General features: G+C 42.8%; 1 protein-coding gene across 4 annotated transcripts in view; it reads left to right on the forward strand.

Moving 5' to 3' along the window:
* Positions 1-3,088: 3,088 nt before the first annotated feature.
* atrn (attractin) overlaps positions 3,089-22,390 on the forward strand; it is a 206,820-nt gene continuing 187,518 nt past the window's right edge. For 3 of the 4 annotated variants that reach the window (XM_065947750.1, XM_065947751.1, XM_065947752.1), the window contains exons 1-2: positions 3,090-3,600; positions 21,101-21,184. In XM_065947750.1, coding sequence (XP_065803822.1) covers positions 3,353-3,600; positions 21,101-21,184 — 332 coding nt within the window. In that variant the 5' untranslated portion in view covers positions 3,090-3,352. Of the gene's footprint in view, positions 3,601-21,100; positions 21,185-22,390 lie in introns of all 4 variants that reach the window. The other variant, XM_020643358.3, reaches the window with a different exon arrangement.

Here is a 22,390-nt window from a genome sequence, read left to right on the forward strand (position 1 = left end):
GTCAGAACATAACATTTGGTATTTGAAAACACATCAATCTTGACCTATAAATATTCAGCCAGGACTGAATGATATGTTTTTTAAAAGTCCTAATTATTTACACCAGAGAGAGAACCAATGACAACAAGGAAAATGTATGGAGGCCTTAAGAGGACATGTAGCGGTACACTTTATTTAGGTGGCCCCATTTGACAGCACTCATGTCCTGCTGAACGTTGGTAGGAGGACCCCCCCCCCATTTGATTTTTTTCCTTGGACCCCAACAGGCTCTAGAATAACCACTGAACATAACAAAGGAGCTCCATATTTCATGTCTAACACACACGACACATATCGCTATCTTGGACTTACAACATTGGATACAACGTGATAAAAGTTTAATTTCTGTCATTTTCTCTTGAATAGTACCCGCCCCCCTCCCATGGGCTCCAGTTGAATTCTCCTGATTAAATCCTGCTGCGTTCTCACATCAGCTCACTTGGACTTGATGCTGAAAAAAAAAGAACTCAGGGTCTGTCAGGAGAAACTCCGGGTAAAGTCTGAGTGAAAAATGTGGCGGTTATCGTTCACACATGCAGTTTTTCAGGAGTTTTCTGCAGGTGTGAAGGCACTAATAGCCTACTGATCGCTGGATCAACTCGTGGCCTTCGACCTGGCCGCGCATATCGTCCTCCACTCTCTCCCTCCCAACATTTCCTGTCCAGCTAAATGTTTTTAAAAAAGATGCACGTCTCCTAAGGGATTCTGTAAAATCCATCTCAATTTATTATGTAATATGCCTCTACTGGAACTCGACAAGGTTACAATATTTAACAACAAACAACATTTATCAAGTCCTTTTGGCACCTCATTGAGATGTAAAGGTTACGTTAAATAGAGCAGAGGAAGCACAGGCCGTCATGTGTGCAGCAGTGTGCAGGAGTCTTTTTTTTTCTTTTCTTTCTGGTTTGTATTCTGTTGATTTAAAACAAGAAATCACCCCAATTTGGTACCGAACACAATCTGGTTTTTGTTCTTAAGGTGACAACTTGCCAGTTAAATTTCATCCTGATGGTTATTTCTGCAGATAGCAGATTGGGTTGAAGGTTTAAGACACAGCTAGAGAGATCGGTTGAGATTTCATAGATAAGATTCTCTCTCGCTCACCTCTCCTTCCCTCATCATTAATTGGTCGTTCACGCCTCGTTAGTCTGATTAAGTTCACCTGCTCACTCTGTATTTAAAGGCTGCTCTCCCTCATTCTAACTCTTTAATGGAGGCAGTTCTACACCATAGTTTGAGAGCTACCATGCTTTAAACTAGAGAAGAAGTACTAGTGCTTTCACCTTCACATGGGCTGACAGTTCAGAGATGTTGGAAGGTGAGTGTGTCCATATTTATTACCTGAGGATTTTTAGCTACAATTCTGCAAGTAAGAGAAGTTATTCTATTTCTTCTGTTTGAAGAGACTAACTTAAATTCAGAAGATCTGAAGTCTCCTTCCTCGACTTCTGTGCGTTCTGACTCAATGCCCGTTTATGATGGTCTGCTCTTAAATCTGAACCTCCGACTCAAACGGAGAAACTCTAATTTAGTCTGTTGAGTGACTCGTCTGCATTGAGTGAGAACGGCCTCCATGAGTGTAAACTCTGTATGTGCAGCTCTGCAGAGAGATGTTGAGTTCCCTATTTTGTGCTTAAGAATTTAGCCTGAGGACGTTACTAATATTGGAGAAGGAATAATTACTAATTTGATGCATTGTCTGTTTCTTTACTGTCTTTCAGATATCGGACATCCAGGTGTGTTTGTTCCTGCTTTGATTGCAGTTCCTTGAGTTTCAGAAAGTTAACCATGTTGGAAAGTTTTTAGGGTTCAATTCTAAGTTAAAGAGTAACATTTAAAATGTTACATTTATTTACTTTGCATTTAATAACTTTGGTGTCCATGATGTAAATGTTGTTGGTGCAACCTCAAAGCATCATGGGAAACTATTGTTTAAAGCTCCTGTGAGGAACTATCAGTTTGTCTGTTTTGGCGCCCCCCTGTGGACAAAACTGTACACCTGAACTTGATGAGTGCAGAGAAAAATGTAAACTGCTTTTTCTGCATTAAAGCATGTTGCAAAGAGAGGTGTGACCCAACCTGTGGCAGCGCTTACAGGTAGTAAAGTACCTGTAAAGAAAGTCTGTGTGCAGTGTGTTGTCTTAATCTGGGCTGAAGTCATGTTTCAGTCTGTTCTCTCGTAGTTTTAAGTCGATGTGCTGGGAGTGATGTGCCATTGCTTAGTTGGCTCAGCACCTTCCCTTCGTCATTGTCCAGGCTCTCTAGTCCCTCTTTCTTGGATTTATTCTGTATATCTTTCAGTATTTTGGGGGGAATTTGTTTAATAAAGCTCTGGGTAGAACTTTCAATCTGTGTGGCATCCTTTCTGTTTTTTCGTCAGGTTTCTCAGCCTTTGTTTAGCTCGATTGTTTCGGTTCAGGAGGCTTTAATTTGCTTATTTTTTAAAAGGGTAAAGACGATGAGAGGCTCCCACACCGTCTCGCTTTGTGGAAACATTTAAGCGTGTCTTTTCAGTTTCACCCTCATTCAAAGCACCTGTCACACATTGAGGTGTGCAGAGATATTTTTCTTTTTTCAAGGTAAGAGCCACAAATACTGATTTCTGGTCCAAACTCAATTCCTCACTTAAGCCTAAAAATCCATAAAAATATTTGTTTTACTTGCGAGTTTGAAAACAGTCCCTGTCTCCATAAACGATACATTTATTTAAACTAAATATTAAAACTGTATTTACAGTACATCCGGTTTAAAGGAAAGGGGTTGTATGTCGAGATAAAAAACGAAAGTTAAGTAAATGTAAAGTCCTGCGCGCTTCTCCTCCCGGTCTACATAAAATAAAAACGATAAACTCACTTTAATAATATATATACTGACTAAATATATAAAGCAAACTGTCTTCAGTTTTTACTTTATTTACAAAATGTACAGTACATCCGGTTTGAATGAAACACATTGTATGTCGTGATTAAAAAAGAAACGAAAAGTAAATACATTTAAAGCCCTGCGCGCTTCTCCTCCCCCCCGGTTGCGCATTTCCGTCACCGTGACGTCACTTCCGGATGTCAATATGCGGCTTGGTGCGGCGCTGGGAAACGGGAACCACCACAGTGAGGATGTAAACCGAGTCCAGCAGCCAAGACCAGCCTTCACGTGAGGACTCCAAACGGTACACCGTACCTCTTCGCTCCGGTTAACGGAAACACACCTCTCCGGGTCTTTTATCCCCCCCCCCTCCTCCCGAAGCGGCGGCGCTGCTCCTCTTTTCTTTTTTTTTTTTTTGATCCTCCAGCAGCCATCTTTTAGTGGGAGAATGTCCGGGGCGACACGGCGGGCCTGCTGCTCGGGCTCCGACCGGGGCCGGAGCCTCCTGGTGCTGACGACCGCGCTGCTGCTGTCGGGGGCCGGGCTGCTGCTCTCCGGGCTGCCGGCCGTCACCGAGGCGGCGAAGGAGTGCGACAAACCGTGCATGAACGGGCAGTGCAACCCGGCCGCGGGCAGCTGTGTGTGCTTCCCCGGCTGGGTCGGGGACCAATGCCAGCACTGCGGAGGGAGATTCAGGTACGGGGGTGCTCACGGGACGGGGTGCAGAATTAAAGCTGCTTTGTGTTTGTTATTTATTTATAAATCACTCGGGACAGTGATGTGTGTGTGTGTGTGAGGCCACGTTATTACACACCTGAGGCAGCTGAACAGGTGTGCTGCTGTTACCTTTTTACTACTGCTCCTCCTGACGTCACCTGAAGGACTCGGGTTCAGTGACGTGGTGTGAGTGTTTCTGAACATACTGCAGAGTGTAGGTGTTGTGTTTGGAGGATCATATCAGGTGAATGTGGCCAATCAGGAGGGATGCTTGTTGTCACCAGGGGAGACTCTGATTGGTCCATGATGAAGGTATGAGATTCTACTTTTGGGCTTTTTGTTCCTCTACTGTAGAGACAGGACAGTGGATAGAGTCCGGAATCAGGGACTGAGAGAGGAAGGAGCCTCAGGTTTGGATTTGAACCCGGGGTCCTTTGATTCGAGGACTACAGCCACTGTACATGGTGCAAGCGCTGTAACCACTTGGCCACCGGCACCCTGTATGTTTCCTCAAAGTGTCCCATCCTGCAGCGTCTCTTATAACAGTGACATGTTAGCATATTGAGCCAGTGTCTGCTAACCTATTATTTTTATTGTGATAAGTTGAACAAAAACAAACACATGACAATTAAAGCAAATAAACAAAATCAAAATACGCAAAACATTAGTGAAGACAAATACAATGAAAGTAGATATATATGATGTGCTAAGACAGACCTTCATCGTCCTATAGCTTTAAAAAAAATGGCAGCATACTACTGAGTTACTACTGAATATTGTCAACCAATCAGAAAGGATGTACAGGTGTTTATTCCCTATAATGGAGACTCTGTATATACCTGTGTTTACCCTGCACTACACAAACACCTATAAATCACCTAAAACGATAATGCATCGCCTCTTAATCCGTTCATATCACACTTTTGTTTTCTTGCGCTTCTGCTGAACTTCAGACGTGAAGTCAGTAAGTTTTGGTCAAACTGAAACCGAGGCTGTAGTTGTTTCCTTCACTCATTAAGTGATAACTTTAGTGACTAATGCGTCACACAATTACTGTGTCATTTTACATTATTGTATTTTTATTTATTTATTTTTTTTAATTTAAATGATGTAAATATGTTTGATTTGATTTTAACTTCTATTTTTATTTTTAATAATTATATTCCCGTCCCCTGATTTCTGGAGCTGCTGTAATGCACAGATTTCCCGCACGGGGGATCAATAAAGTTTATCTTTATGTTTAGTGAGGCGTTCCTGTGCAAACATCCCAGAGGTCAGGATGTCATTTGATTACTTTTTTATGCTTTTATTGTAGAGATAGGAGAGTGTTTTGATGAGTCATAAACCAGAGAGAGAGAGAGAGGGGAGTGACCTGCAGGACAGGAGCCACAGGTCGGATTTGAACCCGGATGACCGACCCACCTGGAGGACTACAGCCTCCTTACATGGGGTGTGCTCACTAACCACCCCTTGCTTTATTTGTTTACCAATGATTTTTTTCAGAAGCAGCCCTAAACCCAAAAATAACAAAAAAACAGGCCTCACAGTAACTTCTTCAAACAACCATTTGTTCAGATTGGCGTGCACACGATATTTAACTTTTTGTGAAGCCTGAACGACGAGCCAGTTTTAGAGACTGGAACATCAAGATATCACGAGCGACCAATAAAGAGAACTTTTGATCTGGAAGGAGCCGAGACAGAGACACTTAATATCTTTATAGAATATGTTCATCACACCTGCTCACTACAGAGATCAATAGTCTGAACAAAAATATTGACTCAGGAATTATTTTATTTAATTGACAAATGATTGAATACTTCAGCTAAACAAATAGTCCACTGTTAGAGCCGTTTCCATAGCAACTGTTGCCCTCTGTAGCTTTTGTGAAATTAGCTAAACCTGGCTGTCACTACTCACACATTACACTGAATATTTCCACTGATGGTGAACACATCCACATGAATCAGCTGATCAGAGTCTGTTGATATTATCCCCTCGCTTTGGTCTTAAAAGGAACGCCATCGTATCCCGTACCACGTTCAGCGATGTGTTCACGGGGGACTGACACACGGGACGGTTTTTGCGTCTTGTAACCTCTTGTTGTTGTTTTCCTCTCCTTTCTCTTTTGACCGACATCAAGTTGACCGGAACTTCTTTCCGCTGATTAATACGATTACAGAGAGTCCTCCAGAGTCTGTAAAATAGAGACTTGTCCCCATAGCAACCGTGTGCTTTCCTTAGCAACGGTTTCTTCTTCTTGACTGTTGTTACTGAACGTGCAATCGGCCAATCAGCTGTGTAATAATAAAGAGGATCGAACGTTACCTCACATGAACGCCAAGTTACCGTATCCTCACTGCTGTGGTGGTCATCTCCACGTGCTGCAGACGGCGCTGAGGGTGATGAAAACCAAACAAGCTATGGTCTTTTTTTTTCTTACATATTAGCGACCCAGAAGGAAAAGCATGAGCCGGACAGTTTTGACAGTTTTGATAAAAGCAATATTTATGTACGTTGCACTTATGTATGTGCAATATTAAATGTACGCTTGATAAGAAGGATTTCAGGGTTCATCTCGCCACCATCGCCCAGCTGTGACAGTTTCCTCTTTTATGCAAATTTCCAAGCACATCATGATCGGGATGTGTTCTTACAATGTCCACGTTTTAATCTGCAGTACGATACTAGTAGAAATCAAACAGTATCGATACCTGTGTCGATACCAGGAACAAAAAATAAAAGTCCTAGGCGCCCGATTTTTGGGTAATTTTCTTCTTTTATTTTAATTCTCAAAATTTGCAAGAAAAAAAACTCCTGCACACTGTTGCACAAACACACCGTCCAAACACTGGCAGTGTGTTTGTGCAGTTTAAACAGCGTCTTTCTGCTGACACATCTGCTGCTTCTACGAGACAAAAAACACAACTTTCACATCCTCAACAGACAGCAAAGGGACTCGAGATGTCTCTTTTTCTGTCTCGCTGCAGCTTTGGGTTAAAAATATGCCTGAAGATCTGCGTCTGTGGTTTTTCCTGTACAAGTGATCAAATAAAATCAGTTCAGGAGGTTGCATCGATTTATTTTATAAAAAAATAAATAAAATAAAAAGCATCAAAGCATAGAAAATACTTTGAAACATTTACCACACAGGACAAAAACCTTTGGACTGAACGAGTGCACCTGGCACGCAGCAGGTGACCTACCTGTATTTGTTTGACCCCATTTTGTAGCGCTGCTCTACACGGTCACTGCCAAAGAAAGTTGTTTTGTTGCCTCCTCATCCTCTCCCTGCAATGCAAAGGAAACCCCTCCACAGCAGCAGCCCTGACCCATATCAGCCTGATAACATCGGTGCTTCTCTGATGCTTTCATACAACACCAGCCAGGTATTTATATCCAGTCGGGTGGCTGCTAGCAAACTCGGTGATCCCAGCGGTTGTATTTGCAGGTGATGATTTGTTGGCTCACCCCCCCAAAGTGAGCAAGAACACGACATGAAGCTGTTTCAGATTCAGTCCAGACTTGTTGTTGTTACCCACCTCTACAGGAGTGTAAATACAGGAGGGAGTCAGGACTATCTCTGCAGAGGTTTCAGTAAAGGATGAACTGTTTGTACAGCTGAGCAACAAGGTGAGGCTTTAGGTGAAACATCCGAGAGCTATGAGGAAGGTAGTCAACACACACTGCCCTCACTCGACCCCTGTTAGCTCTCCGTGCAGCCCGCTCACTATACACTACAGAGCATTTTAAAAAACAAATCAGCGCTGCACATTTCATACTCTGTGCTGGTTTAAAAAAATGTCAGAAATGTTTATTTCGGTCATAAGAAAAAACAAAAACATTTTGACTGAAAAGGTGTAGGCTGAAGCTTCATCTTATCACACCTACCCTCGTTACAAATCTTATGATTTAAGACACGACTAGTTTGGTTACAAAAAAAAAAACATATCAGAACAAAAATAATTTATTTCAAAACAAAACAAATGAAACAAACAAAAAACAAAAACAGAAGTCACTCTCAAAAAATAATCAAACCGACCTTTTATATTTGTTAAAGGCTTTATATGTGATTTTTTGATCCAGCAGATGTCGCCCTTGAGCTCCAGCATGAAACCAAAACAACTCGCGCTGCATTGTTGTGTTAGCATGCTAATGCTAGCGATCTTTATTATGCTGGTATCTTCACACTGCATGTAAATTTACCTGAAATGAGCGTGATCTAGAAACACAGTTAAGCAGTGAGTACAGTATGTTATTCTTCTTTTCTCTAGTCCCTCAATTAAACAACTTTTATACACGAGGGGAGGAGTCAGCCGGCCGTCCGGGCGATGTAAACAAAGTGAAGATAGGACTCTGAAAACTCTGAAAACATCACAGACAGTGGGACTCGGGTGTTACACCCATTGTAGACAGTCATGACTCACAGAGTTATTTTCAGAGGATAGACTTGATTTCTATATTTAAGTGTGAAAAATCACATATAAAGCCTTTAAACACCATTTTCTTCAAACAAAAATTTAAAATCTGGAAAGTGAACTACACAATCTTAATTCCATGGCATCAGTATTCCACAAGTTAACATCAGTGGTGTCTTTGTTGGGCTCTTCGGTCATGAAGATTGTCCCGCAGCGCTCGATGATATCACCGTTTAGACAATGTCATTGACGATTACACTGTTGGTCACTTTTATGGCCCCTCTCTGCACATCACGCTTTAATCACATCAGCAAGCATTTAATTATTCAAAATAACAGCTCTTTGCCCAAATTCATTTTTCTCCCTGGTTGGCTCAAATTTTGAGCTCACACTGTGATGTTTAGAAATCTTCTCTGCTCCTTGTTTTTGTTTATTTTTTTCAACCAGCTCCAACATGTGATGAGAAGTGTGTCCATGAAGCGTTGCCCTTTGCAAGGTACTGGCCGACTATTTTTAGATTGAGACAGAGCTTTTTTTCCCCTTTTTTACAAACACAACATTCTCCATCCCGCTGCTTCAGAGAGGGTAGAAGTCCCGCAGTTTGATGCGTCTGCAGACACCGGTCGACTCGAGGTCAAGGAAGGGGGACGTGCTTTGAGCACATTAGCACAGACGATGTCTGAGCATATCTGAGCAGGTGAAATGGAGGCTCAGTGAGCTTCTTGAGTGCTCTCTGGATGAAATAACTCGTCTGGGTTGTGGTTTTGAATCGGGGTTGGCCGTTGCACTTAAATATTAATTGAGACAGTCCATTATAGGTCGGGAGCTCCGGGGGCCATAGACTGTATGAAGAATGGACAGCATGAACACGTCGTCGCCTCGAGCTAAAGGCAGGCAGCGGTGATGGCGTTTACATCATGCAACATGGCGAGTCCTGCAGGTAGTGCTTCGTCATCCTGCTCGCTGGTGTGTTATTTACACCCTCATCTGCAAAAACAGTCACAGCATCGGACGCTGTCACTTCATCTGACATTTTGGGGTTTTCCTTTTTACCCGCCTTCTCCAGTCTAAAAGGGAAAGTCTCCCGCTATGAGGTGCATGTGTGAACAGACAAGTCAGGCAGATTTTTGAGGCGGCCTGCCCTGAAATTTTCTAGACATTTTCAGGAGTTCATGTGTGGAAACAGCTTGAGTCAGGCAAACAGGGCTTTCACACTCCAGGAGGAGCTGCATGTGTGAACACAAACTGCTGAATGTTTCACTCTGACTTGACCCGGAGTTTCTCCTGCCAGACCCCGAGTATTTTTTCTGCAGAAATTTGTATATAATCAGCAGAATTCACCCTGAGCGAGTGGGAGGGGGTGGTGGTGGGGGTGCTCTAATGAACCTGCTGCATTATGTTTCCTGTTTCCTCCAGTATGTTCTTCTCCACTCTTAAGTTCAGATTGTGATTCTGTTCAACGACACATAACATTGATATGAAGACAAATGTTCTCATTATAACGCTGTATATCCGACTCTGTTGCTTCATCTGCTTCTTCAGTGTTGTTTTTCTTACATCATGTCGGACAGGGTTAGTGTCCCGCTGTGAGGTGCATGTGTGAACAGTTAGATATGGAGAATTTTATTTTTGAATTTAGGAGCAGGCCTTCTGAAATTATCTCGATATTTTCAGGAGTGCGTCTGTGAAAACAGCTTAAAGGCTTTATTTATTAGATTTTCTGATCCAGCAGATGTCGCCCTTGAGCACCAGCATGAAACCAAAACAACTTGCGCTGCATTGTTGTGTTAGCATGCTAATGCTAGCGATCTTTATTATGCTGGTATCTTCACACTGCATGTAAATTTACCTGAAATGAGCGTGATCTAGAAACACAGTTAAGCAGTGAGTACAGTATGTTATTCTTCTTTTCTCTAGTCCCTCAATTAAACAACTTTTATACACGAGGGGAGGAGTCAGCCGGCCGTCCGGGCGATGTAAACAAACTGAAAGTTTAGTTCTAGTTGTGATGGACATGTTTTGCTATTTTTCAACATTTGTGCAAACAACAACAAGTTATTTTACGAAATCAATTTGTCAGTTTGCTCATAATGTTTGAAGCCGTGTATCTTCTCAGCTGAATGATGGTACCGTGTTGTTGAACTCACCAGACTTACTGCCATAAAGCTGGAGTTCTTCCTGGGGCTGAATGCAGAGGCTGAACGTCCCTGTGGGGATTATTAAAGTTAAACTTTTCTGATAAGTTTCTCCTCTATTCCAACTATCTGTTAAAGCCACACACACCACGATTGAGTTTTCTGCAGTCTTCTACTTTCCTCTGGGAGAAGGGGGCCCGGTGTGTGTGGTGCTTTGTGTCTGCAGGACGAGTGATGGTCCAACCCTGAACTTGACTAATAACACAGCAGGGCTCTAACTTACAGTATTCTGCCTTTTCCTCTCAAACTTTAGCACCACCTGTTCTGCAGCGTGGAGCATCATCAGCGATGTTTTAAGCTGCATCATCACCCCGACAGGCTAATTATCATTACTTTGATAAACTTTCTGCTCTGTGATCTCAGAATCTGCCTGGAAGCGGGGCCTGTGTTGTTTTGTTAACGCGGTCAAAAGGGCTGATGGTTCCTTTTTTTTTTTTTTTCTCTCTGTCTTTTCGGGGAGAGCCTGAGGTCCGCCGCCGTGTTTAGCATACAGACAATGCTGCCATACAAGGTCGGCTGAAGGCTGGTAGGCAGTAAAAAAAGCAGCTTTCTGTGGGGCAGGGATGTGCCAAGATGGAGCCTCGGCTTACCATGAGGGCCAAAATCAACACTGAGGAGGAGGAGGGGGGAGAACAAAGTCGTGTGTTTTGTTGTTTTGTGGCCTCAAAAAGAGACGTCGCGTTTCATCTCAGGATGTTTTAAATTTGATAAGATATCAGTGCGACTGGGCATTATGCTTCAAGACAAAAATGTCCCTAATATGTTCAGGACAGTCGACTTAATGCTTCAATTTAAATCAGACAATTAGAAGACATTTTCTTTATTTTCTTCCTCCCTTTTCTCCAGCCATGCAGATTGCAATGGGCTGCGTTTTTTCAGGTTTTCACATCTACGTCTCGGGTTTTTTTATTTATTTATTATAGTAACACCCAATAGACAAACAAAAACACAAGAGGTACACTTCACCTCTCCATAAAGCCAGGACAAAACAAAACACAGTAAAACAAAGGAAAAACAAACAAAACAAAACAAAACAAAACAAAACAAAACAAAACAAAACAAAACAAAAACAAACAAAAAATTAAAATTAAAAAAACGTCCCGGGGTTGAAAGGATTTGAGTTGGTGGCATTCAGTTCAAAAACATCAGAACTGAAAGTCATTGTGTCTTTGTGGTTGTCAGTATTTCCGATGCTTTTAGAGACTTCGTGTCATTTACAAATGATGCAATCAACGATAGTGTTGCAAACGTCTGGAAGCATCTTCGGTTATTTTTTACCCCCAACGTTGTTTTGCAATCAAGAGGAAACAGCGATGGTCCGTTGATGTCCACACTAGGTCGTCAAATACTCACATCTTTAAAGTCCTTCTGTTGTAAAAGTTTATGACTCTTGCAGACTGAGAGCAGAGGAAGTCACATCGATTACAAAAATAGATACGTTGTTCACATATTTGTGCAATTTAGAGTGTGCAGAAAATTGTGTGCAGTTGTTTTGGTAATTAAAAACAAGAAATGAGCTGTTATTTGGGGCCTAGGACTTCTATTTTGTTGCTGTGGTATCGGACAAATCCCCCACTTCCCAAGCAGCCACAGAGAATAGTTGACGACAACCAACTTACCTCTCTAACCAACGAAAAAAACACGAGAAAACAAGGTTTAGGTAGCTGGTGAATCACCCTTCAACAGCAAACTCAAAACAAAGAAAAGGAAATGTGGTGTGGTCGGTTGGAAGGTGAGGTAGACGGGCTTCCCCCGACGTTATCGTCCTGCTTTTAGTAATGGGGAAGAGCTTTCTGCAGCCTGATTGGCCAATTGGCTGCTGGTGCTGGCACACATAGTAACACACAGGAAGAACACAACCTACACATCCAAAAATAAAATACATATAACGACCACAGTCATAACAATAGGTGTAAAGTCTTTAGTGCTTTTTTCACTTCCTTATTATGGAGTTGAGAGATGTCAGGTGATGTCAGGGGAGGAACTCACAGCAAAGGTCTTGATTTAAACGGGGTATATTTGCATCTTCTGGCCGGTTTAATTGACCCTAAAACATTGATTCATCATTCCAATGACCTCCATTGAACTTGGGCTCAGGCAGAATAAATCTCACAGATTGATTTCTCTGAATCTGGGCACAAAGTCAACAAAACTCTTTTTTGTACTTGAAGTGGCTCAGTGTAAAAATCTGAATATCAGGGAGGTGAAGAAAATCTTTGAGGACAACTTTAGACGTCTTTTGTGAAGGTTAATGGTTAATCTGTGTGGTTATAAATCCACCCTGGTGTTGTAGAATCATTTGAACTGAAATGTCTGCTTGTGTTAAAGGAGCAGTATGTAACTGACCCCCTAGTGTTTAAAATGGGTACTGCAGTCTAAATTCTAAACATCATAGAGAGCTGTCTCCCCCCCCCCTCTCTCTAGAGTCGATGCTCACACAGGTCACCATGTGGTGGACTCTGAAGCTTCAGTGTTTATCCAGCTCTGCATGGGTCTGTAAACCTTTCTGTGTTCTAACCTCTCTCCATTTTTCAAAAGCATCTCCAATATTGATCCTAGTTTGAGCACGTTTCTGCTCGTGGAGCTTATTAGAAACATGCAGAGGCTTTTTAGGTCGGGTACAATCACTTCTATCTGAACCACTTCTCTTGCCCGCTTCCATCGCTGCAACACCTGTTGACCTGATAACTGCTCTCATATCTGGCAAACCGAGGGGCGTCCAAAACGGCCGTGTGTGTGTGTGTGGGGGGGGGGGGGGGGGGGGTCGCCTTAAAACCGCCTACCTTCTCTGGTCCAAACAAATCCAGAGCATTCAGGAGCAGAATCTAAAGTTAGAAGGAGGACATACTGGCTGCTGTATTGTTGTCAGAGAAGCCAGCACTTCAACATAGCATGTTTCCTTAATGTCTGATCAGATAGTGAGGTCACACATAAAGCCCAAAACTATGAAACAGCAGTGATGTAAATGGTGTCTCCATGTGAAAGGCTTCTTTAATGTTTAATATAACTGAGCTTCATGACTGTAGCTCGTAATGTTTGGTGAGTTTGGCCTTTAGGCTTGAACTGAATCTGATATTCCGGCTCTGATCAAATTATGACCACAAATACAAAAGGCCGCTCTGTGCTTCTTGGCACGATGTGTCTGAAAGACACGCGACTGAAGTTTTTTATGAGCATGAGGAGAAGCCTTCATGAAAACAATTTGTTTCTGAGCACGATCACATTTACCAGACAGTTTTTTTTTTTTCATTGGTAGTGGGTTGGTGAATAATTCTGTGTCCATGTCCCGTCTCCTCACACGCATGTTCATTCACTCTTTGACTGAGTGTCATTTAAAAAACAGGGTAATAAACAAAGAACAAACTTCCTTTAAAACTCATCATGTGTCTGACCTTTCGAACACACGCAAACAGCGTTTTAGGTCTCTGAAAACTCCTTCATGTTTACATGAGACGTTGTGGAACTTGTGCCGGTGTTATTGTTGCTAACTGGACTTATTACATGCTTACACACGGGGCGCCGGTGGAGTCCTAGAGAGCGGGCGCCCCGGGTTCGAATCCGAGCTGTGGCTCCTTTCCCGCATGTCAATCCCCAATCTCTCTCTCTCTCTCTCTCGCTCTCTCTCTCCCAGGTTTCTGACTCTATCTTCTTTCCTATCTCTAAAATAAAGGCATAAAAAAGCCTTTGGAGGTTTTTGTCTTCATTGGATCGGACAGCGGCAGAAGACAGGAAGTGTTTGGAGGAGAGAGTGGGGGGTCAGACTCGAACCCACAGCCACTGCGGCGAGGTCCATAGCCTCTGTGCATGAGGTGCATCATGTTAAAACCGCTAGGCTAACAGAGATTGGTTTGTGCCAATGTAGAGGTGAAAAAAAGCTTTCTGGATTTCGGAGAAATTTCAAACAGGATTGTTGTGAAACATGAAGAAAAGCAAATTTGAGATGTCACGTTAATGCTCGCTTTACATCGTATCCAATGGACCTCAAATCTTTGTTGCAATGTCGAGCAGTGTTATCACACGCATATTTTCTCATATCGATCACTGAATCTTTTCATCTCTTTGGAGCCGGATCGTTAAAAATGTTGAATCTCTACGAGGTTGTTGAAATCAACTTTGATATTTTTAAAGATATTTTAAACGTCATGTGATCCAAAGATGAATATGTGAAACATTTTTGGTTGGAAATATCTTTCCTTTCTGGTCCTTTCGGTTTCACAGCTTCACAGCTCGCTGCTCGTGTCGGGCCAGCGTCTCTCGTGTGGTTTAGTCCACATTCATCCTCAGGCTTCTCTGAAGGGCGCCTCTGAGCGAGCAGCCTGCCCGCCCCTCTGCACAGACTAATGGTCCTCACTGCTGGACCATCCAGTTATTTTATTCTTTTTACAGCTTTCTGAGACACAGACATTTGTCCAACCCTTTCTCCACAGCTACGCAGACTTATCTCTGCACGTTAAACCGTCTTAATGGAAGGTGCACGATGGATTTGAGGGTTAATTAAAAAAAAAGAAAAGAAAATATACAACAAAACAAAACTGCACTTAGCCGGCATCTGATGCTCATTTCCAGAGTCTGTTTTTCCTTTGTGCTGACGAGGAGAGTCTAAAGGCTCTCAGTGGAGACGTGATGCATTTTAAACCTGAAAAAAACAACTCTCCTCGAAGTGCAACTGTAACTCAAGCCAAGCACCGAGTTGTGAAATCACAGTAACTTGGGGGGAAAAAGCCGGTGGTAATCATTTATGAAATATTTATTACACAATATAACTGACTTATTGCTTCATTTGGGCACTAGGCCTTTGCAGATTTTGTCAGCAGCCATGTTTGTTTCACAGCTTTCCTTTCTCTGGTTGCCACTCAGAAGGGTTTTTCACCTTAACAAAGTTTTAATCTTTGATAAAATCAGACGACACTGATACCAAAATGAAATGTTTTAGACACCAAATACTGTTTTCAATCACCAAAAAAGTCAGGCACACCCCGTCACACTCTCCATATCACACAAATATGTTGGCACCAAAACGTTGCCAGCATATTTGTGAAATCCAGACGATGCTCTCTGTCCTTTGTTGGTCACAGTTTTTGGGTTATAAATACGACTTGAGATCTGAAGTGAATTTTTGAGCTTCAGTACTTTATGAGACTATCGACCATTTTAAAACACGTGATGTAGAAAAGAATCGAACATTGTGACAACCTGAGTGCTTAGTAGCTTTAATATTATTAAATGATGTCAGGTGTCTGTTTAATGTTTCAGTGGGGCGTCGTAAGCAAGGGAGGTCGGCATATTTGTTTTGTTGCCGACAGCTTATTGATTTATTTAGGCTATCCAGCGCCATTTTTATTTAGTGGATAGAGAGAGTGGAGAATGACGAGCAGGAAGGAAGCCGCAGGCCGCATGCTTGTATGACTATAGGCTTTGTATATTGGATGCTACCAAGCTGCAACCTTGAAAAATGAAACAAATGCGGAAGTGCAAAACCCTGCAGTTCCACTAGAGGCTGGCTGCAGAAGCACAGGAAGTCACATACACACCCATTCTAAAAAGCCTGTTTTTACAGCAGAGATGAACATGTTTACAGCCTGGTTCAAAAAACCAAATAGGTGTGATTAGCTCATGTCTGGATGGACACACACTGTACGGGGGGTGAATGTTTTGATGACTCATCAGTTTTGATTTGATGAAGGATAAGAGTTATTCACAATAAGGCGTGTAGCTGACCTGATTGACAGGTGGGCGCGGTGTAACGGTTTGTCAGGAGGTTTAAAACCCGCCTCAGCTCCAGCTCTCAGCCTGTCGTTAGGTTGGCTGAAAGTTAGACTGAGACAGCATTTCCAGCATGGAGACCGCCATCGAGGGGACTCCAGCGCCCCCTGCAGGGACAGACGGGAGACGTCACTCAGGCTTCAAACATTAATATTTACAGTACCTCACCACTAGGCCATCGCTACCCTTGTTTAACCCATTTTTTTAGGACATAAATGATGCTTCACTCTCGACTCTAAACTCTTGTTTGCCATTGGTTAAAACCCGTTCCATGTTAAGATGAATTCCTGTCCGCCTGCGTGCAAAGTCACATGATAAGGTCAACTCATAACCTCCACTCGGAGCTGCACTGGCCTTTGATATTACAATGAGAGTTTTATATTCTGTAATTGATTTATAGTCTCATATCAGCAGCTTGTAGACGTCCACTCAGTCCGTCTGAGCACGCTCGTTCCCCCCCCTCCTCCCTCTGAGCAGCTCTGTTGTCGCTCTGTCTGAATGAGGAGTCGTGTTTGCTCTGCTCTCATGTGGCACCACTTTGCAAGTTTACACACCACTTGGCTCGGATGCAGGGACGCTGTTTGTCTGAGAAGGAGCCGTTGTTTTAGCAGCACTGCGGATGATATATGTACCTCTAATGACAGGGAGTACAGACATCTGCTGTGTTACTCCGTATCTCTGGAGATCATCATGTGATAACTATAAATTATCAGAAATTTTAAACGCTGTTTTAGACGTATTCATCCAAATTCAGTTTTTGCCTTCAGGGCTTCTACCACAGAGCTCCATACTGTTTTAGAATTCTTGTTTTTGTTTTAGACTTCACAACCAAACTGAATTTACAAAACAGCACACAATGACCCAGCTAATTTCTTTATCGTTACACACAGTTTGAAAAGGATGAATCATTTTTAATAACTCATTGTTTGAAATATATTAAAGGTCACATATTCTGTAAAATCCTCTTCAGCATGTTTCTCTAGTCCGTCTACAAACCCCCCAATGATGAGAAAAGTCCATCCTCTCCGTCTTTTGCCTGCTCCACGTTTCAGAAAATGTGTGTTCAAACAGGCCGTTTTGGAGATTTTCCCTTCATGACATCACAAAGGGCAGTAGCCCCTCCCCCAGGTGGGTGACACTCCCACAGCTAGGTGTTTGTTCTGCCCTCTGAGTCTGCCTTCTCACCGTAAACAATAGGACATGGAGAGAGAAAGCCCGAGTACACCCAAGCCCTTCCAGAGAGGGGGCGTGGTCAGACACAGCTCATTTACATATTTAAAGGTACAGACACAGAAACAGCCTGTTCTGAGCAGGGCTGAAATAGAGGGGTTTATAGACATGATCAAATACAGGATCAGAGTGGATTTAGAACAAGAAACTTCACACACATGTTTTGAGGAGCTCTGACACTTATTTACACTGAAGAGGAGGAGGATATGTGACCTTTAAGGCTAACAGTCAAACATAAATGAACTTAATTAGGGGTGTGGCTGAGGTAACAGCAGGAAACATTGTAGGTGCATGAACCCAGTGTCATGATTCCTATCATATCGTGATTAAAGTATATCATTACATCTCTGATTGGGAATGGGAAAGGTTCTTGGTTTTTAGATGAGCAATATCCACTCTTCCAAAGTGCATGATTTCTGTCTGGTAGAGTACAGGGATCGAGCTAAAGGGGAAAAAGGGGCATTTTCACGAACTCTGAGATTGACTGGTGACCAGTTCAGGGTGTACCCAGCCTCTCGCCCAATGACAGCTGGGAACGGCTCCAGCCCCCCCGCGACCCCGAACGAGAAAAGCAGCATAGATAATGAGATAAGGAAGCTGTCCATAAAAAAAAACCAAGAAAAATATGAAGTATAAAGTTGAAATTTCAACAGCAACATTTCAACACGGTTCTTCAAATGAACGCTTCATATCCCTGGCTTCAATACTGTTTTCTTTTTGCTCACATTTATTTTTTTCTCTGCTGCAGATAAAACAGGAAGTCTAGGTTTGTTTCTTGGATCGTCTCTCTTTCTGTGTCAGAGGTTGTATTTGCGTTGTGGTAGTAGCAGTCGTGGTTGTTTATTCTGTTCAGCTCTTCTTAATAAGCTACCGTCGTGCAGCAGGTTGTGCTCTGCGGGTTGGGAGCGGAGGTGTGTTGGGTGTAACAAGAGTCTTGGACTCGGGAGCTTCAGGTCCTCAGAGGGAGTTCTGTTTGTCTGCGAGCCGAGAGTCCCTGCAGACCTCGGCTGTGTTAGCACCGAGACACCTGTAATTACAGCGCTGTACAGTGTGCTTGTTAGCTAACCGCCGAGACCTGCCACGAGAAGAGGGATGTGTGGACCTAAGGTACAAACACTGAGCCAATAATATTCAGCAGAGCCTCTTTTGTGGTCGTCAGTGTTAAACTTGGACAAACATGTCAAAAGGTTCAATTTCCCCTTCAGGAATTTGATCTGTCTCCGTCTGTTAAACTGTGTCTACTCTGCTAATACACTGATTTCAGACATGTCAGCTGATCCATGCAGACACAGCAGCAGAGCATTTTTACAATATAGAGTCATATGTTTGGCCTGTAAAAAGTTAACAACACCCTTGGCCTTGGACGTTGGAGCCGTCCTGCCCACACAGCTGGGCCTGACGCTCTTGTTTTCTGCAGCTATGGTTGCAGCCTGAAGCTTTCAAAACAAACACGTTTCTGCACATCGGCTGCAGAGATGCAAACAACATTTTTTTTATCGTGCAATACTCAAAGTTTTGCAGTTATCTCATTCAAAGGAGATCTTTCATGGGTTTTTTGGAAGTTGAATGATGAAGACAGAAATGTAAATATTAGTCTTTTCTTATTCTGTTTATTGTTGATATTTAATGTTGTACCTGTACATAAGAAAGCATAGTTCACTGAAGTTAAATTCCTTGTGTGTGTAAGCATACCTGGCCAATAAATCTGATTCTGATTCTCAAATGTTGAAGATACAAATTCTGTCGTGTCATAGACTATTGGTGGGTTTATGCATTACAGCTTGGGTATGGACTTCTATTTAATCAGCATTGGGGAACAAAAGAATCTAAACCATGCAAAAAAACAAGTTGTTCTGGTTTCGGCGTTTAATGGTTTAGTCGGCTAGTCGTGCACATCCCCGGTGCAGAGAACTCAAAGTGGCTCTTATAGGAGTGGATCTCTGCAGCTCCCTTGGTTTTGCTTATTAACCGTCTGTCAGGGCTTGAGAGCCTGTTTTGAAACCAGACAGTGACTGGGTGTGTTAGCAGGCGGAGGCATTGCACCTTGAGACCGCCATCAGTAATGATACAATCTCAGGCTGCAGTTAAGTGTCCCCTGTGTCACTCCTCTCTTCTGCTGTGTCATCACGCTGGAATTGATCGGGCAATAGCAGAGGCCGGGGCGTCGACACACAGTTGCTATTAGAGCGTAAACAGCAGCCCGTTGCGTCGTTGGGAGCCTCAGATTATAATTTGCTGTGAGGTTTAATCATTCTCGGCTCGACTCCAGCGCCGAGCTCAACGGTGAAGTGTCAGATGTTAGTGTTTACCTGCTCTCGCTCTCACTCTGCTGACTCACTCTTTGCTAACAACCCTGTGTGTAATCATTGATTCAGAGTCATAGAGAACAACCTAACTGTGGCCTGCATATTTTCTTCTGCATTTTACAGTTTAAGATAACAAAGGAAACACGCACAAGTGCTGCACAGTCTTAGATTGTAGCCCAGGAACCCTTTATATGAATATTTATAGATGATGTATGATCATTTTTAACAAATATTTAATCATTTAATCCAGCTTTGTCTGACCAGAACCTAGAGTTGTCATGTTATCAGAATTTTAAACCTAGATGCATTATTAGTAGGGCCGTCAAACAATTACATTCTTATCTCGATTAATCACATATTTAATCGCATGTTTGAAATTCCATTATTTTGTATTTATAAAAAGGAATTGTTAGGCTTTTATTTGGAATTGTTTTAACTTTCTTAAAATGAGAGTATTTTACTTCTTGTGTGCTTTTATTTTGAAATAAGTTAAGGCCCTTCTGGCAGAGTGAAGGTTAGGACATGGGGTGCATTCGAATTGTCCCTCCTATCTCCTTCCACTCTCCACTTTACCTTAACCCCGGAAGTATTTAAGTGGCGGCCATGATAAGAGCCGTTCGAATACTCTAAAAGTTAAGGAATGGTGGGTCAATGCTTCCTTTATAACCTCCTTTAGCATAGGATACACTGGACCATCCTTTACGAAAGGAGATGAGATATGCCGCCCCATAATTCCTTGCGGCCGCAACATTTAAAGCGAGTCGCGCATCTGACCGCTCACGGAAATGAACGATGATCGTAAAGTGACACAGATCATGAAAGAGATAAAAGATAAGAGACATTTTTATCCAGATGATGTTTTATTCAACATATTTCATTCTCTTAAGAATGCTTTGTGCAGTTGTACATGTGTATGCATAAAACATTATGTGTAGGTTATATTTTGCATGTAACAATTAATTTCATACAATCATATTTATGTTGATGTTGATTTCTGATTGGACAGGAAGGTGAAGGTTTCACTTTTCTTACTTGTAGCCTGGTAGTCTATATTTCTTTTATTTCAATCCCAACCTTGTGGTGATCAGGATTATTTCACCGGTAAGAAGGCACAGAAAGAGTTTTTTAGATGCGTTTTTTGTAGTCCATTTTTGGAACATTGTAGTTTCAACACGTCAGACCCGTGTCATTAACCTCCGCCGGCCTGTCGCATTTAATGACGTCGCCTAGTGGAAATGTGGTCGGATTGTACGAGCAACGAGATCGCCTTTCCCTAAGTCCTTTATGAATTCTCCTAACACCTTTCCTTAACCTCATGACGTTTTTGCGGGGTTAAGGTAAAGTGGATAGTGAAGGAGATAGGAGGGACAATTCGAACGCACCCATGCACTTTAGCACAGAAACAGGAAGTGGTTAGGGATCACAAACTGACGTCAAACAGCTGAAAGGAACGGTAACAAAGGTCAAGGTGTGATGTCATAAGGTCAATGTGTGATGTCATAAGGTGGATATTACTTTGTATAATAATAACCTTGTGTTTCTTGTCTCTTCTCTTCATGTCCTCCAGGTTGACAGGGGCCTCTGGTCAACTGACTGACGGTCCAGGAAACTACAAGTACAAGACCAAGTGCACCTGGCTGATCGAGGGACAGTAAGTATAACCATAACCATAGAAGGTCAATGCAGAGCTAATCATGAACGAACTGGCTTGATCAACCTTGGCTAAAGAACAAAACTGCTCTGGAAATAGACAAGAGAATTTGACAAAACATCATGGGATCACTGTTCATTACCCCCTTGGATACACTGTTGAAGGAGATCCAAACTCGACTTTCACATTTTTGCAAACAAGCCCAGAAAAAGCCGGCACATAGAGCTGAACATTAGCAGACCAAGGGTCGACTTGCTTTTTACTTTATGAGCAATACCGCAGTCTGTCAGTAGGGGGAGCTCCACATGTTTTGTCTTCACTTTCTGGTAGTGTTGTAGTCAAGACCACACTAACCGAGGCCAAGACATACCCAAGACCAGAGCGCTCAGAGACCGAGAACCAAGACATTTAGGGATCGAGACCGAGTCAAGACATTTAGGGATCGAGACTGAGTCAAGACCAAGACCAAGGCATGACGAGACTGAGACAAGACCAAGACCAAGGCAGGATGAGACTGAGTCAAGACCAAGACCAAGGCAGGACGAGACTGAGACAGGACCAAGACTTTTAGGGATCGAGACCGAGTCAAGACCAAGACCAAGGCAGGGCGAGACTGAGTCAAGACCAAGACTTTTAGGGATCGAGACCGAGTCAAGACCAAGACCAAGGCAGGGCGAGACTGAGTCAAGACCAAGACATTTAGGGATCGAGACCAAGTCGAGACCAAGACCAAGACAGGGGGAGACTGAGACAAGACCAAGACATTTAGGGATCGAGACCGAATTAAGACCAAGACATTTAGGGATCGAGACCGAGTCAAGACCAAGACTTTTAGGGATCGAGACCGAGTCAAGACCAAGACTTTTAGGGATCGAGACCGAGTCAAGACCAAGACATTTAGGGATCGATTCCGAGACAAGACCAAGACCAAGGCAGGGTGAGACCAAGTCAAGATCAAGACATTTAGGGATCGAGACCAAGTCGAGACCAAGACCAAGGCAAGGGGAGACTGAGACAAGACCAAGACATTTAGGGATCGAGACCAAGTCAAGACCAAGACCAAGGCAGGATGAGACCAAGTGAAGACCAAGACCAAGGCAGGACGAGACCGAGACAAGACCTAAACTTTTAGGGATCGAGACAGAGTCAAGACTAAGACATTTAGGGATCGAGACCGAGTCAAGACCAAGACTTTTAGGGGTCGAG

This window comes from Labrus bergylta, chromosome 18 (genome assembly GCF_963930695.1).
Source record: "Labrus bergylta chromosome 18, fLabBer1.1, whole genome shotgun sequence".
Taxonomy (NCBI): Eukaryota; Metazoa; Chordata; class Actinopteri; order Labriformes; family Labridae; genus Labrus; species Labrus bergylta.